Raw genomic sequence first — 19,200 nt, 5'->3', positions numbered from 1 at the left:
CAGCATTTATGTTTTTGGTCCTGGCCAAATATGCAAACTTATGCAAATTTTTTTTAAAAAATGAATTGAACTAAAATCAAAACAAAAAATTTGGATTCTCCTTAAGTTTTGATCAGTGGTGTTTGCAGGGGTGTTCTGAGTTTATCTAAATTGGTTCAGCTTTGGGAAGGGAAAAAACTCAGAATCTTTTGTTGATGGGGTCTGGAAGGCACTGCATTCAATAACAATGATGCAGAAAAGGCAGACGTGTTCAATATTTTTGTTCAGGATTTGGGGGGGGGGAACCAGATCATGTAGGCATATCATATGATGCTAACACTCTTTCCATTCCACTAGTATCTCAGGAGGATGTTAAACAGGAGCTACTGAAGTTGCACATTTTTAAATCAGCAAGTCCAGATAACTTACATCCAAAAGTTTTAGAAGAGCTGGCTGATCTTGCTGGACTGTTAATGATGATATTCAATAAATCTTGGAACACTGGAAGTTCCAGAAGATTGGGAGAAAGCTAATGTACCAACATTTCAAAAAGGTAAACAGGAAGACCTGGTAATTATAAACCTGTCAGTCTGACATCAATCCCAGGCAAGGTAATGGAGTGTCTGATAGAGGACTTGGCTAATAAAAATTAATTAATGCCAATCAACATAGATTTATGGAAAAAAAATCCTGTCAAACTGACTTGATTTTTTAATGAGATTATAAATTTTGGTTTATAAAGGTAATAGTGTTGATGTAATAGACTTCTGTAAGACATTTGGCATGGTACCACACAACATTTTGATTAAAAAACTAGAATATAAAATTAACATGGCACACATTAAAGGGACTAAAAAGGTGGCTAACAGGTTGCAGAATACAATTGTAAACAGGGAATCATCCTCAAACGGATGGGTTTCTAGTGGAGTACTGCGGGGTTTGGTTCTTGGCCCTACATTATTTAGCATTTTTATCAATGTTTATGAAGAAACGTAAAATCATAATTAATGAAGTTTGCTGATGACCCAAAAATTGGGGGAGTAGTAAATAATGAAGAGGACAGGTCACTGATACAGAGTGATCTGGATGGCTTGGTAAACTGAGAACAAGCAGACAGTATTTGTTTTTAATATGGATAAATATAAATGTATACATCTTGGAACAAAGAATGTAGGCTTTACCTACGGGATGGGGGACTCTATCTGGGGAAGCAGTGACTCCGAAAAAGATTTGAGGGTCATGGTTTATAATCAGCTCGACATGAGTTCCCAGTGCAATGCTGTGGCCAAAAGGGCTAGTGCATAAACAGGGGAATCCTGAGTACGAGTATAGAGGTTATTTTGCTTCTGTATTTGGGACTGGTGCAATTGCTGTTGGAATACTGTGTCCAGCTCTGGTGTCCACCATTCAAGAAGGATGTTGATAAATTGGAGATGGTTCAGAGACGAGCCATAAGAATGATTAAATGATTAGAAATCATGCCTTATAGTGATAGACTCAAGGAGCTCAATTTAGCTTAACAAAGAGAATGTTAAGGGATGACTAGATCACAGGGTTTAAGTACATACATGGGAAACAAATATTTGGTAATGGGCTCCTCAATCTAGCAGAGAAAGGTATAATATCCAATGGCTGGAAGCTGAAGCAAGACAAATTCATTTAGGAAAGAAGGTGTAAATTTTAACAGTATGGGTAATTAGCCATTAGAATAATTTACTAAGGGTCATGGTAAATTCTCCATCATTGATCACTTTTAAATCAAGTTTGGATTTTTTTTTTAAAAAAGATGTGCTCTCTGAATTACTTTGGGAAGTTCTATGGTTTTTGTTGTACAGGAGGTTATCCCAGAGGTCATGGAATCTATGAATTTATGAACACTTCCTATCTAAAATGGAAGAGGGATCCAATATCACGTGGAAGGTATGGAAAATAAAAAACAAATTAAGGAAAACAGAGATGTACAAGAGGTTTTAGTAGGGGAGGGAAGGAGTAATTAGATATTATTGGATTGGCAAGTAAAAAAAAAACTGACTGCTTCAGCTATCTTGTGGAAGTAGCTTATTTTCCTTTTCTCTTCATAGAATCACAGAACTGGAAGGGACCTCAAGAGGTGATCTAGTCCAGTGCCCTGCACTCAAGGCAGGACTAAGTATTATCTAGATCATCCCTGACAGGTGTTTGTCCAACCTGCTTTTAAAACCCCCAATGATGGAGATTCTACAACCTCGCTAGGCAATTTATTCCAGTGCTTAACCACTCTGACAGTTAGGAAGTTTTTCCTAATGTCCAACCTAAACCACCCTTGCTGCAATTTAAGCCCACTGCTTCTTGTCCTATCCTCAGAGGTTAAGAACAACAATTTTTCTCCCTCCTCCTTATAACAACCTTTTACATACTTTAAAACTGTTATCATGTCCCCTCTCAGTCTTCTCTTCTCCAGACTAAACAAACCCAATTTTTTCAATCTTCCCTCATAGGTCATGTTGTCTAGATCTTTCATCATTTTTGTTGCTCTTCTCTGGACTTTCTCCAATTTGTCCACATATTTCCTGAGATGTGGTGCTCAGAACTGTACACAATACTCCAGTTGTGGCCTAATCAGCATGAAGTAGAGTGGAAGAATTACTTCTTGTGTCTTGCTTACAACACTCCTGCTAATACACCCTAGAATGATGTTTGCTTTTTTTGCAACAGTGTTACACTGTTGACTCTTACACCTCTATAGTGTGTACTGTATGGCAAAGATACAAATATCAGTATATGTCATCAGTAAAATTGGTATGTAAAATCCACATCAAAAGTATGACTCCTTTAAAATGTGCTAAACCACCAGTTTAAATAGTGGAAGGCTCACAATGTAGTTTCCCCTGTGTTTCCCAAGAAGTGTAACAGCTAGTTCTTCAGTTAGGTCTGACAGGACTAGTTTAAAGTGGGTACTTTGCTGAAGAAAGGTATATGTTCAGATCTGATTTTTGAAAAATAAGCTGCCCTAGAAACTAGCAGTTGCCAACTCTCAAGTGTGAGCAAGTGACCACAGCCCTTATAAATCTTCATTTTTGGTTTAAAAAGCCTTTTGGAATGCAGGCAAGTGTTATTTAAGAAGACTCTATAGCCAGAAAGAAAGAGAAGGGCAAATGGAGATTTCTTTGCAGATATTTATGTATTTTTGTAGGCTAAGTATGCCGGTTCCATTACATTAAATTGTTGGTGCTGTCTGCAGCTGCTGACTGTATAGTTTGAATGCTGTGATTGAATTACTCTGGGTAACATGGTTAAATCATTGTGTTATCTTGGAGGTTAGCTACACTGGATGCTGTGGCTAAATTTCTGGCATCTTTGGCAGAAAAACACTGTCCCAGCTCAAGATTTTGTGAACTATTACAATACCTGGTGGTTATTTTTTATGTAGCTGATCACTATAAGACCCCATCTCTAACACTGCTTGCAATAGCAAAGTGAACATCTCAATGACAACAACAAAACTGGGCTACAGAGAAAGGTGTAGGTAAATATTTTGGACCATGTACACAGCTATTTGCAGCACTGCTGTAAAGTTTTAAAATGCATTAATGCAAGTTGTCAGCCATCTGACTGTTAAAATGTTCCAGTAAGGAGCACTCTACTAAATATTCAGAGTTAGGTGGTCCTCTATTTGCTCACCTTCTCACTGTCAACAGCAAATATGTTGCGCCTTTGGTCTTTGATCCAAAATTTGTGAGATATAAGGGAGAGGGTGGGAGGAGGAGGAGGCAGTGATGAAAATGGTGCGTTAATGAAATCCAAAATTCTTTCCATCTTTAAGAGCGGAGCTTTGCTTTTAGGCCCTGATTTATCAATTTTGAGCATGTACTTAAATACCATTGAAGTTACATTGATGTTAGTAGGATCTGAGTATGACTTAAAGCTGAGCATATGTTTAACTGCTTTGCTGAATGAGGGTACAAAAGTGCTGGTCATTTAAACATGCCAATTAGCAATACAAAACAAGCCAGTCAGAGACTTGGCTGAAAACAAGCACTGACATGGCCTGATTTTCAGAAGGGCTGAGCACCAACTTCTCCCACTGATGATGTGTCCTGTGAAAATCAGGGCATCAATATAAGACCACCCTTTCCCTTCTTTCTGTAAATGCTTTATACTTACAGCTAAGAGCAGACGATCTCTTTCAATTAAGTCAGCTAGTTTATTTAAGAGCCTTCCCCGTTCTGAAGCATCCATTGTACGCCATGGCGACCCAAGCTGGAAAGCTTTTCTCGCTGCTTTAACAGCTTTGTCTATGTCCTCCTGTGTGTGAAAAATATGGAGATTTATTTGATTCTGTTATATAATCCTGTTTTTTTCCCTATCTATAGAGCACCTTAAGTGTGCTAGGCATTTTGCAGAATAAATGCAAGACATCAAACTTGCTGCAAGCAACTTACAGTCTAATTAGAGGAGAACACTCATTTTACATCAGTTTTTTTCAAACATGCTCACTATCACTTGAAAAGTTTCCCACTTATATGAAGTGATATAGGAAACAGCTGAAGTCTCAAAGCCCATACATAAAAGTATATTAAGGAACTCCACTTTTAAGTCTAGATTTTCAAAAACTTACCCCCCATTTTAGCACCCACAGTTATTTGCAGGTGTAACAATCTATTTCAATGTCCAGGTAACTGCCCGTACCCACAAATCAGGCATCTAAACATCTAATGTAGCCTAAATTCTAGACATAAAACTGCCCAAAGGCTTGGTTAAGGCCAGATTCAAAATATGTCCCAAAATATTTCATATGATGATCACAGATGTATTCTTTGGAAAACAAATCATCTTTGTTTTTTTAATTGGAAGTGCAGGACCTAAGCACCCTAAATCATGGAAGTGTCTGATTAATTGACCAGGTTTTAATTGCCAACCCTAAGCACTCCACAATGCTGGCACTGTCTCTAAATTAAACATGTTAACTTGTCAGCCTATGGCAGTTTTTATAATACTGTTTATTATTAATCTTTTGGCTTTCACAACAATGGAGCAATGTATATTTCACTGTGCGGGAATTGTATCTACATGGAGGGTGTTCTAGGATGCAAAAGAAGCAATTAAAGGCCTATTTAGAAATGATTTTCAGTATTTGGGAGTTTGTCATACTTCACACATCCTGCTGCTCCTTTTCCAAGTAAAATACAAATGGAGGTTCAATTCAGCCCTTTGGTTTTTTTGAAAGAATATTTCTAGAAAAAGTAGGAATCTATCTGTAGCGCAATTTGCATGTAAAATTTAAGCAGCAACTCCTGAAAACTTGTCCCACACTGTAATTTGCCTGATTCTCCTCTCACACTGGTGTAAATCAGGAGTAACTCCACTGAATTCAACACTAGGGTAAAATTATTGTGAAAGGTGAATCGGGCCCAATATTTTTAATCAATATTGATAACTGAAATTGAATTATCCTTCAATGACTTAGTGAGGGACAAATCATGCCACAGAGAGCCCAGAAAGCAAAAGAACCAGTGCAGACCTGCTATGCAGGCAGGATCTTCCTACAGTGGGTACTTACCATCACAGCACAGACAGCTCCACAGTGGCTCTCTGTGTCCAAGTCAGCATGAGGTTTGGGGGCAGGATGAAGGAAAGGAGCGTGTGGAGCAGGTGGACTCATGACCATGTAGCTCTGCTGACCAATCCCACCTACATGGGAAGGCACGGTAGCTATGGGGAATATTGAGGCTACAATAAAGCTAATATTCCGCTAATATTTTGTAGCCTGATGGAGAGGATTCCTTCCCCAAATGGAAGCTACCACATGCATAGACCATGTAGTTGGACATTGTGAAGGGATAAGGATTTGATCCCCAATTGAACATTTATACTTTCTCTGTCACGGATGAAACAACTATATACACTGTATGATGGAATGTAATCCATGTACTGATTTAGACATAATGTTTTCTTACGAGTGTAAAAATCAATGGTACACAATGTCTCTATGGTATTATGCCCCACCCCTTCACTCAGCATGAATACCAGGGGAAATGCACAGCAGAGTGAGGGAACATCCACCCTACAAGCCGATGGAGTAGCCTTGTAGCTGCTCTGCAGAGGCAATCTCAGCTCAATGGCTGAAGTAGCCCCCATGTACCCTTAATGTGGCCATGCTTTGAGAGAGAGGATTGAATGGTCTGCACAGTGGCAGATCCTCTTCCTCACTCCCACAAATTCACAACCCATCTGATCCACACATAAGCCAATAGTGAGTTGTGGGTGCTCAGCACCTCTGACAATTAGGCCACTTATTTAAGTGCCTAGTTTTAGGCACCCAAGGGTGAAAATGTTGGGCTAGACCATTTAAAATTGTCTCAAATTCTCATTTTAATTAATTGTGGTTCCAATATCATATAATGAATAGAATTTGCAGATCTGGTTGTAAAAAAAATGCAAATATGTTCAAGACATTTTCCATCATACTTGTTGAAATTTCAAAATTCTCCCATGCACTCTGTCAGATATTAATGACCCAGAACAACTGTATAAAATAATAATTAATACTGTTTAATTTTATGGTGCCTATTGGCCTAAGGATAATAGATGCTTTTAGTCTATATATGATCAAATGCTTATTTTTGCAGTGATCTTTTCTACAGTAAAAAATAGCTAGTTAGAATCCATAAAACCAGAAAGCAAAACAAAAATTCAACTAATTAAGTCCTTTGAGCAAAAAATATAAAATATAAAACTGCTCTGTCAGTTGTATGAGACTTAATTTAACATAGAAATCTACACCAAGAGACAGAGACAGATAATTATGCACAGGGCCAGGCTTACTAGGTTTTTTTTTTTTTTTTTTACACTTGTTATAAACGTGCATTTACTTTACATCTCACTGACCATTTGTTAAATAAATGTAGTCATGCTTTATTATTACTAGGGGCCTTCAGGATTAGTGAGCATAGCCTAAAAGAGCCATCTAACTGAAAGGAAAACCATTCCCATTCACATATGTGTCTGTACTTTGTAATCTTCACTTAAAAAAAACCACACTGAAAGGCAGTGTACAGCTCTCTGTTAACTCTATTGTACATACAAATTAAATTCCTAAAATCTCTTGGCTAAAGACTAGACTCTAGAATATTAGGTTTACAATGGCTGTAATTTATTAGATTTGTACATTTCACTAGACAATTTAGTTAATAGCAGTTGTCATTACACATTAGTTTACAAAATTACTGCATATGCAGCAAACCTGTATGCTGAACAGCATTATCTCTTTATTTAACGAGTTGTTAGATTGCTTGTAAAGAATGAAAGCTACAAGAGTTTCAAATGTTAAGTGAACAGTTGCAGGTCATGAGTAATTTAATTTGAGGATGATCAAATATCAGGCCAACCTGATTTGCAATGTAACTTGATTTTTAAAGATTAAAAAGAGAAGTAGTAGAAGGTGTCATAAATATAAAGGGAAGGGTAACAACCTTTATGGATGCAGTAATATAAAATCCCTCTTGGCCAGAGGTACAGAATCCCCTTACCTGTAAGGGGTTAATCAATCAGTTCAATTAACCTAGTTGGCACCTGACCAGAAGGACCAATGGGGAAAGAAGATACTTTCAAATCTGGGAAGGCTTTGTTTTTGTGCTCTGTGTGTGTTCTCTCCGAGACAAAGAGAGAGACCAAGCAAGTAATCCAGCTCCTACTGAAATGATACATCTAATATTACAGAAATAGTAGGTAATAGCAAGGAATGTGTTAGATTATCTTTTGTTTTAGCTTGTAAATTTTCCCTGTGCTAAGAGGGAGGTTTATCCCTGTTTTTTGTAACTTTGAAGTTTTGCCTAGGGGGGAATCCTCTGTGTTTTAAGTCTTATTACCTTCCATCCTGATTTCACAGAGGTGCTTCTTTTACTTTTTTTTCTTTATAATAAAGTTCTGTTTTTTTAAAGAATCTGATTTGTTTTTAGTGTCCTAAAAACCCAAGGGTCTGGTCTGTGCTCGCCTTGTTTACCTATCTGGTTGGTAGATTACTCTCTAGCCTCCCCAGGAAAGGGGGTGAAGGGGTTTGGGGGAATATTTTGGGAAAACAGGAACTCCAAGTGGTCCTTTTCCTGAATCTTTGTCTAACTCACTTGGTGGTGGCAGCAGTACTCATCCAAGGACCAGGAAGGATTTGTACCTTGGGAAAGTTTTTAACCTAAGCTGGTAGAAATAAGCTTAGGGGGTGTTTCATGCGGGTCCCCGCATCTGTACCCTAGAGTTCAGAGTAGGGAGGGAACCCTGACAGAGGGGTAGCACTTTACATGAAAGATACCTACAATGCCAGTGAGATACAATCAAGAGTGGTTATGAAATTCTTTGGATAAGGACAAAAGGAATGAAAAATGAAGACGAAGCCACACTGAGCATAAGCTACAGACAACCTGGACTGGAGAAGGACAAGAATGAAAAATTCCAAGACCAGATTTCATAGGGCCAGATTTACTAGGTTTTTTTTAAAAAAACAAGACACTTGTTATAGATGTGCATTTGCTTTACATTACATGGAGTTTTTGTTCAATAAATGCAGTCATGTATCCAACATCATGAGTCCTCCTGAGATATTTGACACCGCAGGAAACCATTCTCATGAGGGACTTTATCTAGCCATCTATTTTATAAGAAATAGATCCAAACTTGCATAGCAAAGATGTTCCAAACATTGCCAGATATCTTACAATCAGCTCTTATGCTTGGACACCTATCAGACAATCACACTTGGACCTGAATCCTATCGTCAAATCCATGGTACAGGTTTCTGGTAAAGTGCTGAAACCTGTAATTTAGAATCCACAGAATCATGCTGCAGACAGAATATTTTATGCTGGATCTGGATCAGTACCATATTAGGGCTAAATGATTACTGGAAGGGGATGGGAAGCTGAGCAACAGCTCCTATGTATTCAAAGGCTGAACATATAACAAAGTAAACAAATGATTTGGTCTAGTAAAAAGCGATAAAACTGGGAGAAATCCGAGAACATTAAGAAAGGGGGCATTTAGGCTGAATATGAAGGGTTTTTTGTGACAGTGAAACTTTGGGTATGTCTACTCTGCAAAGTAAGCCCGGGCCCAGATTCAGGCTTGAGCCCAAACCCTCTTCTGTTTACACACAAATCTCTTGGGCTCAGACCTAGATTCTAGGAGCCTGCAGGGGTGGAGGGTTTGAGCCCAAGTCAAGCCAGGACCCAGGATTTAAGCTCTGTTGCTTTACAGTGTAGATGCAGCCTCCTCTGACTTGGTCCTGAGAGTTTGCCAAAAGTATCCCACAGTTCCATGGGCCAACTTCCTTTGTCCGCTCTGTCCTTAGCATCTCCAATCCACACAAGGGAAACAGACAGAATCCCCATTGGTGTAATGCAGCAGCTTGGTAGGTCAGTGTTTAACCCTTCCATTGTCTTCCCAACGCTGAGCTACAAACCCACCATGAGACTCTTCTGGGTTTGCAATAAAGGCTGAGCAGAAGAAGTCTTTTGCAAAGCATGCTGCTTCATGGTCATGGGAGCACAGCCAGATTTGGGTAAATCTCTGGTATAAAGCCAGCAAAACTGTATACTTTAGTCAGAGTACTTAGAATGACTATGTGTACCAGGAAATAGCAAAGAAGCTGGCAGCATTGCAAATTTACTGGCTTGGTGACCAGTTCATGGAGTGGATTAACATTACTCTGGTCTCAAACCAGGGACCAGAACTGCACCTTGGGCAACTCACTGACTTCATGCCCGTTTTATGAGGAGTTTGACTGAAAACAGTGAACTGTGGGAAGGGGAAGTGGAAATGTTTTCCATTTACTAATCTAGTCCATGTCAGTTAGAAGTAGTCCATAGGTGACAAAACTCTTTGTGCCATATTTGACTGGAGTTTGAAATTTTGTCCAGAAATGTGGCCGGGGAGAGGAGGGGGGATAAGGAGGATGGCTGTGGAGTTCTATGTGTTTATGGGCAGCCATAACAGGCTAAGCCATGCGGAAGCTAAGAAATCATCCTGTTGATTCAGTCATGAATTATGACCCAGTTCCTGGTGCTGATAGCTGTAAACTTTTCTTGAAACAGGAACTCCAGATAGGCAGTCACATTTCAGAAAAGGAAGCATTTTCCTGGGCCACCTTGGTAGCTGACCAGCCAACTCCACTCATAGATGTGCTGTTCAGTCACTATACGTATGAATACTTCAGCTGCATACGCTGCAGGTTTCTGACCAGCAGGCTAGAATAACATCTCTCTGTGTCAACTGCGCACAAAAAGGACTGTTATGTCCTCCAAAATGTGGAAGGCCTGAAATGACAGAAAAAGCTTTTGGAGCTCAGCCACTGATGCCCCCACCTCGCAAGGCCAAGTAGTTCTACAATTTTTAGAAAGCAAAAACCAGCTTTCAAATTAACTTACCATTGTTCCTGTACTTCTGTTGCTGGGATTAAGAAGGCTGTGTCCAGGGAGCTTCTGTGGTCTGAAGCTTGGAAAAGTAACATTTTAAGTCCTTGAAATACCACAAGAAGTTTGTCTATGCTCTGCTCTGACTTTATCTGAGACAATATCCCTCTGTATCTTGTCCTGTTCCAGGCCCCTCGACCTTTTCTGGCTGCAGCACCTCCACCGCTCACCTATACTGCAGCAGAAGCCTGAACCTTCACCTTGCACCGTCACAGACTGTTTCCACGATGAACATACAGTTGAAATTCTGGAGAGGGCCAACAAGCAGGTCCAGCACCAAAGATGGAGGGACTTATAGAGAGAGGAAAGTCATGGCAAGAGGCAAGAGGAAAGGCTCAGGTTTGAGGGCAGGATTTCAACATGGGAACTGTCACTTGTTTTGCAGTTCCTGGAACAGGAATGGTGGCTAAAGGTAGAGGACAGAGCTTAGCAGAAAGAACTGCCTGAGCAGCTGATATCACTAATGGCCACAAGACTATCAGCTCCTGCTGCATCACTCATATCGGAGCTTGACTCTCTTTCACCGTGCCTTGTGATGCAGTCCAGAAACAGCTGGGAAAAACTCCATGGAGGGGTGGCCATGCAATCAGGCCCCATGAACAACTGGGAAAGGCAACTTTGCCCCTTGCTATCCTCCATATAGACCCCCTCCCATCTCACCCAGCACCGAGTGGCAAAAGGGAAAAGAAGGGCAAGGAGAATAGGGGGTGGGAATGGGGGCAGGGGACATGCAACAGTAGGGGGTTTCTGTTTGCTCTTGTTCATGCGCTTTTTTTTTTTTAAAAGGTTCTGTTGTTACTGGTGTTTTGGTGTGGTAATGGCAGCTGGCCTTCCTGGCAATGGGTTAATGGCGTACTTTCCTAATACATGTTTATAAATAAAGCTTTTTATTTTATCATCAAGAAAGTGTCTTGCTATCACTGCATCACATCACACAATGTACATTTCAAATTATAAAGGTAAAACACCTTTATAATTAAAGATTAGGGACAATTAGGAATTAATATGCAAACACTAGTCCTCTAAACAGTTAGCTACCTCAATCCGTATTTTAATCACTTCCTTACGTCAGTCCATACTGTTGACCAACCACCCAACCCCATTCGGGAAGTGGTCATAAGTATATTGCATGACAATCAACCTTCCACCCCTCCCTCACCATCAATCAATGAGTTCCATCCACCCATCCCCGACAAGCACATTCACAAATGTACTATTCTCCTTCTTCCATTGGGCCATGCAAGTTTATAATGTGGGAGCACAAAACATCCCTGACTTCTGCCTGGGTACATCCAGCTCCAGCAGTGGCTTCTGACTGAGTGTACTGATTCAGTGGCCCCTATCTGTCATAGCTCCATTCAGGAGGAAATGACTCGCCTCTGGCTTTGCAAAGATTGTGAAGAACACAGCAAGCCACAGTACAGCATTGACAGTAATACAGACACTGGAATCCAAATGGGTCATAAACATCTCCAGTGGGATTTCAATCTGCCAAAAGCACTTTCAACAACCATTCTACACCAGCTGAGAGCGTAATTAAAACATCTTTTGCCAGGGCTTCTAAAAGCAGGGTACAGTTTCATAAGTCAAGGCAAAAGGGGTTACATGGGGTCCTCCAGAATAATGGTGTGGACAGTGACTCTGTTGATGACAGTGTCATCTGGTGGAAGTAGCGTCCCAGCCTGTTCATCCTCAAAGTCACAAAAGGGACTGACCTAGCCTCTGGCCATCTCACTTTTTTAGGGTAATTGTGGTGTGATCACATTTGAAGATTCAGCCCAACAAGCATTTCTTTATGGCTGTTGACTTAGTGGGAGTTATGAAATATACAATGAAAACAGGACTGGGTACTTAGTATTAAAACAGGTGCAAAATATTTTTAATGAAATGCAAAAGCCCTGAAAAATTGTATTTTCTGCATTTTGTTATTAATTTCACCATGGACCCATCTATATACACAAAACTCATTATTTGTGTGCAAACTTTTCTAAGCAAAAACGGGCCAATTTTGAGGCCAAAAATCATGTCACAAATGAGAAAACTTTATAGAAACAGAAAAAATGTGTGCCTGCATGTGCCTGTGTATACATGCATGCTCGGGAATGAACATACACAAAGGCAAATATTTGCATGAATGAAAACATTAACTGATAAAACCAGTAATTTTTTCCACAGGTCTAGTTAAAAGTTTTTCTACAGTTGTCAGCTAGAAATAGAACACCCGCATCTCAGGCTTCCTTTTAGAGAGTTCATCCAAAAAATGTCTCTGGATATCAGTCCTAAAACTATGGAAACAAAAGAGCCTGCTATATTTAAACATATCACTCTGTACTTGATAATGTGCACTGAAACTAGATAGTATTATTAAGCAAAGTCTTTTCAAACAGAAAATTATACAAAATTATGAAAATATACGAACGTTGCTCTTCAGTTCTTCAGGTTCCGTTACAGATTTTTGAAATCTGTATGTAAGTGTATCTTTTTCCCCCCAAGTGGTCTTATACACGGCAAAATAAGTACATTTCTCTTCAGCTATTACCACCTTTTGCAGTCCTCCCATCAAATCTTAACAATTAGAAATGTATGAGCCAGATGCATTTCACAGGAACTGGTGCTGGTGATCCAGCAGGCAGCATTCATCACTGCAAATCTATATGAAATCAATGTTCCACTGTGCTGTAAAGATGCACTCTCTTATTGGAAGTGTCATCATTCACAAAAGACATACATACAGAGTTGTGACCACTTGTTAGCAAAGATTCCCTGGCATTTTATATAGGAGTTAAGGGATTAACGTGGCTAGCGTGGCCAAATATCAGTGTGGCTGACTATTGTAACTGTCCTTACATAGTACATGCGCTTAGTGTGAATAGAACTGTTAAGAAAGGCTTTCACAGTAAGCAAAACTTTGAAGTAAATCAGTCAGTGATGAATACGTTGTATCCCAGTTATTTTCATGGTATCAGGTATGTCATTATATCTTCACTGAAGGAACAATCAGAAGAAGGAGCTGGGCAGTATGGGAGGAAAGAATTCAGACATAAATAGCCAGAATAATAGTAAGATGAATCAAGAAAACAATTAGCCAAACACAGGGTTTGGGGCTTTGTTTCTAAAATGTTCTCTTTTTTCAAGTTTACTTGAGTGACTAAATCCTTTTCCAGATTCACAAACTACTGTACACTGGAGTAGTGGCTGATAAAAAGGTCTTGCTCCTGGTCTCAGTGTAATCAATAGCAAAGCTGTCATGGAGCCAAATGCTCTGCCGGGGGAAGTTGGTATAGCTCCACGGAAGTCACGGAACTTTGTCAATTGGCACCAGCACAGCATATGTCCCATTGCCTTGCAAGTGCTGGACTGGATACAAAGAAAGCAGTGACATGGCAAAGCTTTAAAAACCTACCTTGTCTCCTTCTTCAACCTCACAAATTTTATCTCCAGTTGCAGGGTTATAGACTGCAAATTTTTTGCCATTAGTTGCATCATGCCATTCATTATTTATAAATATCTGCAAGGAAATAAGGAAACAAAGAGAGGAACATCATCAATAACACAGATATCGTCGTAGTTTATTACCTGTTGCAATGAAATATTAGTATGGTATCACCTGATAGCTATCCACGATCCTTTTTTGTTTTAGGTCCCTATGCATCAATGGGGAATAGGCCCCTTCGAGTTCTGCAGAGTAAATACGGATAAATAAATGTGGAATTTTAAAGATTTTGAAAATTTCAGTAACATTCACCTATCTGCTTCGAGTCACCAATGACTTAAAAATGCAGACATTCTCTCATAGCTTTCAACTCATATAATAAAATAATTGCTTCTTTACGATCATTGGCACTCAGGGAACTAGCACAAGTGGATAGAAGGCAGTATATGACCTATAGAGCCTTCTATCCACTTTCACAACTACTGCAGCTCCTCTAGTATTAATAAATCCCTTCAACAGGGGTAGGGACGGCAGATGGAATGGTGTAGCAGTATATTCTCCTGTCCTGCTCCGCAGGCATACAGGAATCTCTTTGAGAAACTGAGCTCTGTGCTGCACAGGGAATGTAAACTCCCTGTATAGCCCTCTTGAAATCCTGTCTCCCCTTTGCCCAGCAGAACCACACAGGTTTTGCTGCCAGGGGAGCCTTTGTGTCTCAGAGGCAGAAGATTTGTCACCTAACAGAAGATGACAAACAACTAGGTCAGAGCAGTCATAGATGTTTTGGAGAGAGCAATTTTATTTAACCATTTATCTAACTTTTCTTTCATTTTCTTTCAAACAACATGTGTCTCTGAAATGAAAGACAACACTAAAGTGCTGCAGCCAGTTTAATGAAATCTACAACAAAGAAGGAACCACTGAGGCATAGTGCAAGAGCAAGAAAATGTGGTTTGTACACTCCTCTACTTCCATATCACAGGAAAAAAATAAAAAGGAACATTAATCTCTGTGATTTTATTTCCAAATCCCTCTGGCCTGTGGACTGGTGCTTCATTAAATATGATCCTAATAAAAAGCTTATTTAAAAACAGAAATGTAATGATATTAATCTTTTACAGGAACTAAGGGATCTATTTCATTTCATGGAGGAGTATCCACAGATCAAGAGGCATTTACTAAAATGACACTGCTTATTTAGCCAAAACATGGATTGTCTTTGTAACGATTTGATGGATCTTAAAGACACATTGCACGTATATTTCAAAATGCATGCAACAATGCTGGAAACTTATTAAAACTGTTATAATACTATAAATTATTGTGTTATTTAAGTGAAAACATTGTGCAATGAGATATATTCTAAATATGGTGGGTCAAATTGCATTCTCAGCTACGTGGGGGAAACCGCACTGACTTCAGTAGGTTGCACCATGACCTGAGAGCAGAACATGGTGCACAGTAACTCGTTTCCATGTTAATTCTAGAGTATTACAGATGGATTGTGAAACAAGGTCTATAGTTAAGGTTGACTATGTGTTTTCATTCCAAAGGAGTCCCATATCCTTCCAGTCAGTGTTTGAAATTATGTAGGGCATGATGAAGGGCTTCAGAGCAGCCCTGCATCATCCTGCAGGAGCCCTTCCCTTGTTCTGCACACACATTAAGAGTATCCAACTGTTTTCTAGCACAGGTTTGTGTGGGACAGAATTTCTTTGTTGTTCCAGCCCCCCTGACAATCTGCATAGTGGGGGTGCGGAGAACCATTGAACCAAACTGTAAACCCAGTATATGATGGAAACCACATCAAGCCAGGGGGTGTGGCAGCACGCCCAGCATTCCTAGTTCCAGCACCTATGTTTGTTTTATCTTTTTTTTTTATTATTATTTTTTTTTAAAACAACCCAACCCTAGGAAGTTTCACACAGACACAAAGTGAAGCTCTCAAAAGTCTGGCAATGCAAAAGTGAAGGCTGTATGTATGCATTACAATAGTGTGGGCCTATTTTTCTGCTGGTGCTGAGCTGCACCAAATTTACACCGGCAAGGAACTTGGTGCATGGTCTTTAATTACATAACCACATAGTATTTTTAGGCAAGATGGTTACCAACTTTAGTTCCCAGAAGAGCTCCACTTTGCAACCTTAATGTTCTTTTAATTGTGTGTGTGTGTGTGTGTGTGTGTGTGTATGGATTTTAAAACGTATCTGCTATAGTGTTATATATTTTGTGAAAAGGGGATTTCCAATCATAGGAAACGAGAAAAAAATTAAGGTTTTCTGATATACCGTAGTGTTTTTGTGATTATGTCACCACCCACTTGAGTGTCTTCATTGGATCCCCGTCATCCACCACATCAGATTAGCATTTCTTGGCCTTACACAACTTTGCTCCACCCTATATCTCTGATTAAATCTTTTATCATGTCTGTCTCACCATTTTCCCTCTATAAATGACACCAGACTTGATGTTCCATTTATCTCCTTCTCTCACATTTTTCTCTGTGCCTTATTCCATGCTTTTGCCTTTGCCTGGAATACCTTCCTCATCCCAGGTAACCAAACCAGCAACTGGTTCTCATTCCAATGATTTCTAATGACCAACTTCTTGCCCGGTCCACACTAGAAGTGGGCTAGTATGTGACATTTAAAAACAAACAAATCAAAACAGTAAGCTATTCTCCCCTCTGGGTATCCTGTCTTATTGGTTTCTGTCTTTTTGATTTTAAGCTCTTATATAGGACTGAGCATGTTGTTGGCAATTAACAAACATAATGAATAACAAAAAATGTACTGTGGCCAGTATAAAGCAAAGATAATCAAACTGGTTTATGCAGCAACCTTAAAACTACTGAGATCACATCCAAAGATTATTTCATATTTGCCAGGAACTGCATTACATATGTAGCTTTAACCTTTATACAGGCAGAAAGAGCAGCACATGCCAGTTTTCCTTTTTATAGCTGGAACAACCACCCTCACGCACAGATAGGAACATTGAGATATCCTGGCACAGAAGCACACTTTAATAAAACTAGATGGAATGGATATCATTATCCATCATCAGTATCATTAAACACACAAATGACGTCACTCACACAGGAAAACAGTTGATTATCTTATTTGCAAATTCACTCTCACTCTGGAATAATCCCCTGCAAGAAGTAAATATTTGAATTCCTTAGAATGTCTGGATGACAACAGAGTCAAATGTGAGCACTTTCTTCAAAGACAGCAGAGAAGTTTCAGGATTGGCAGGGATAAAATCACCACCCAATCTTATCTGCTTTTTACTCTGAATTTTGTAGTCTGTTCCATATGGCACTTTCATTCCCCTTGGTATTAGGCCACACTGATCGTCCCTAAGCTGACTGCATATGTTCTAAAACTACACAAAATGAGGATTTCATAAATGGGTAAGTCTGTCTCTCTCCTTGGTGTTCAGTTACTTGTAAATCCTGCTTGAAGGTTAGTATGAGTGCCTGTACAGCCGGTATAAACAACATCTCCCTATAAAATGCTGTGAAAGAAACCAAAGCAGTTGCTATCAAAAAGTCAACATTTACCTACAGTTACCAGCAAGTGGTGTTGGAGATACTGCAGTTATTTTCTTTTGTAACTATAAGGAAAATTTGACATCTCACATGTCACCATGGTAAATTAGGGAAAGTGTTTTTCTTTATGGTGAACATTATACCTTGGTAAACTGATTATAATAGTTTTGCATCAAATACTGTGCTCTCTTTTGTGCCTTTAAGACATAGCCTCTTTTTGAGAGTGGTGCAAAACTGGACTGGCCCAGCAGGTGCTGAGAGAGTGAAACAGGAAAAATGCCTCCCCATATATGTCAGATCTGTAGGGTTTAACTATTGAGTGCCTGTAAAATCTTAACATTGATATTGAATTTTAAAAGAGCCAAGTGGGAAGTAATTCACTCAACAGTTGGGTGAAATTCAAGGTACTGGTTTCTATATAAATGTTAACTAGAACAAGGTTTTGTTTATTAACTGGGCTAGATCCACGCTCCATTAAAGATTTCTTCACCAGCTCTGAAGAGCTAATTTTTCTTTCACAAAAAGTCAACACTTTTTGGTGAAATGCCTCACAAGCAGCATATAGTTTGGTTTAGAAAAGGAAGTAGGAAAAACATTGGTAAGAAATACCCTAATGGGTAAAAAGATTAGTGCTCACACTGGTGCTTGCTGTTACCTTAGCTAGTCTTTATTGTGGGCATTATTATATAAGACCACCAATAGTGAAAATAAGTACTCTTCCCTATCAAGTCTTCTCCATTATCTGTGGATCCAGATCCCACAACCTCTGCATTATATTTTACAACAAGCTCTAACTCTACCACTGTCGTTCGTAGTTGGGGTTTTTTAGTGGGCATATCTCTATGATCATAGCTAAAACCATCACCTTCTGGCACAAAGCTCCTCCGTCAGTCCCTCATATTACCACCATGGAGCCAAACTCAGAGGGTGCAGAAAGACAAAGCTGCAGCAGAATGAGCATGAGAAAGATTTAATCCCATTTCCAATATCACCCTGTTCTATAGCTCAGCCTAGTAGGAATTTGTTTTAACTTGCTTGATTTACCACAGGGCAGAAAGCAGGTAAGGCAGTTGTAACAGCAGAATAAATGTATTTATCACATGGTCTTGCAATTTAGCATGTGGATATCACCACCACATAAATTGTGTAACAAAGGATTTAAATTCATTTGGGAGAATGGAGATTGATTTCCTCAAAACCTAGATATATTACTTAAACTGACTGTGACCAAAAAAATGGTAAAGGTGGATATTTTGATAAGAAAACCTCAAGTCCACAAAAATATTTCCTAAACTGAGATGCCTACTATCCTACAGTTATATTTTTGTACACATTTTAGATTACACCTCTACCCCGATATAACGCGACCCGATATAACACGAATTCGGATATAACGTGGTAAAGCCGCGCTCTGGGGGGTAGGGCTGCGCGCTCTGGTGAATCAGCGCGTCAGTGTGTCTGGCTCTGACACGCTGCTCTGAGCAGCATGTTAAGGGTGTTGGGCCGGGGCCGAAGGGTTGGATAAGGGGCAGAGAGTCTCGGGGGGCGGTGAGGGGACAGGGAGCAGGGCGGGTTGGATGGTTTGGAAATTCTGGGGACGAGGCAGTCAGGGGACGGGGAACAGGGGCGTTGGCATCCTGGGGGGCCTGTTAGTGGGTGGGGTGTGGATAACGGTCGGGGGTGGGATCCAGCCCTGGCTGGGATGATTTAGTTGGGGATTGGTCCTGCTTTGAGCAGGGGGTTGGACTAGATGACCTCCTGAGGTCCCTTCCAACCCTGATATTCTATGATCCTGG

At 39.8% G+C, this 19,200-nt stretch overlaps 1 protein-coding gene across 1 annotated transcript in view; it reads right to left on the bottom strand.

The window, feature by feature from the left end:
• ALDH1A1 (aldehyde dehydrogenase 1 family member A1) overlaps positions 1–19,200 on the bottom strand; it is a 49,672-nt gene that overhangs the window by 21,982 nt on the left and 8,490 nt on the right. The window contains exons 2-3 of the mRNA XM_074953240.1: positions 13,822–13,926; positions 4,123–4,263 (exon numbers count right to left, since the gene is read on the bottom strand). Of these exons, the coding sequence (XP_074809341.1) occupies positions 4,123–4,263; positions 13,822–13,926 (246 nt within the window). The remainder of the gene's footprint in view (positions 1–4,122; positions 4,264–13,821; positions 13,927–19,200) is intronic.

This window comes from Natator depressus, chromosome 5 (genome assembly GCF_965152275.1).
Source record: "Natator depressus isolate rNatDep1 chromosome 5, rNatDep2.hap1, whole genome shotgun sequence".
Taxonomy (NCBI): Eukaryota; Metazoa; Chordata; order Testudines; family Cheloniidae; genus Natator; species Natator depressus.
This window is presented reverse-complemented; position numbering and strand designations above follow the sequence as displayed.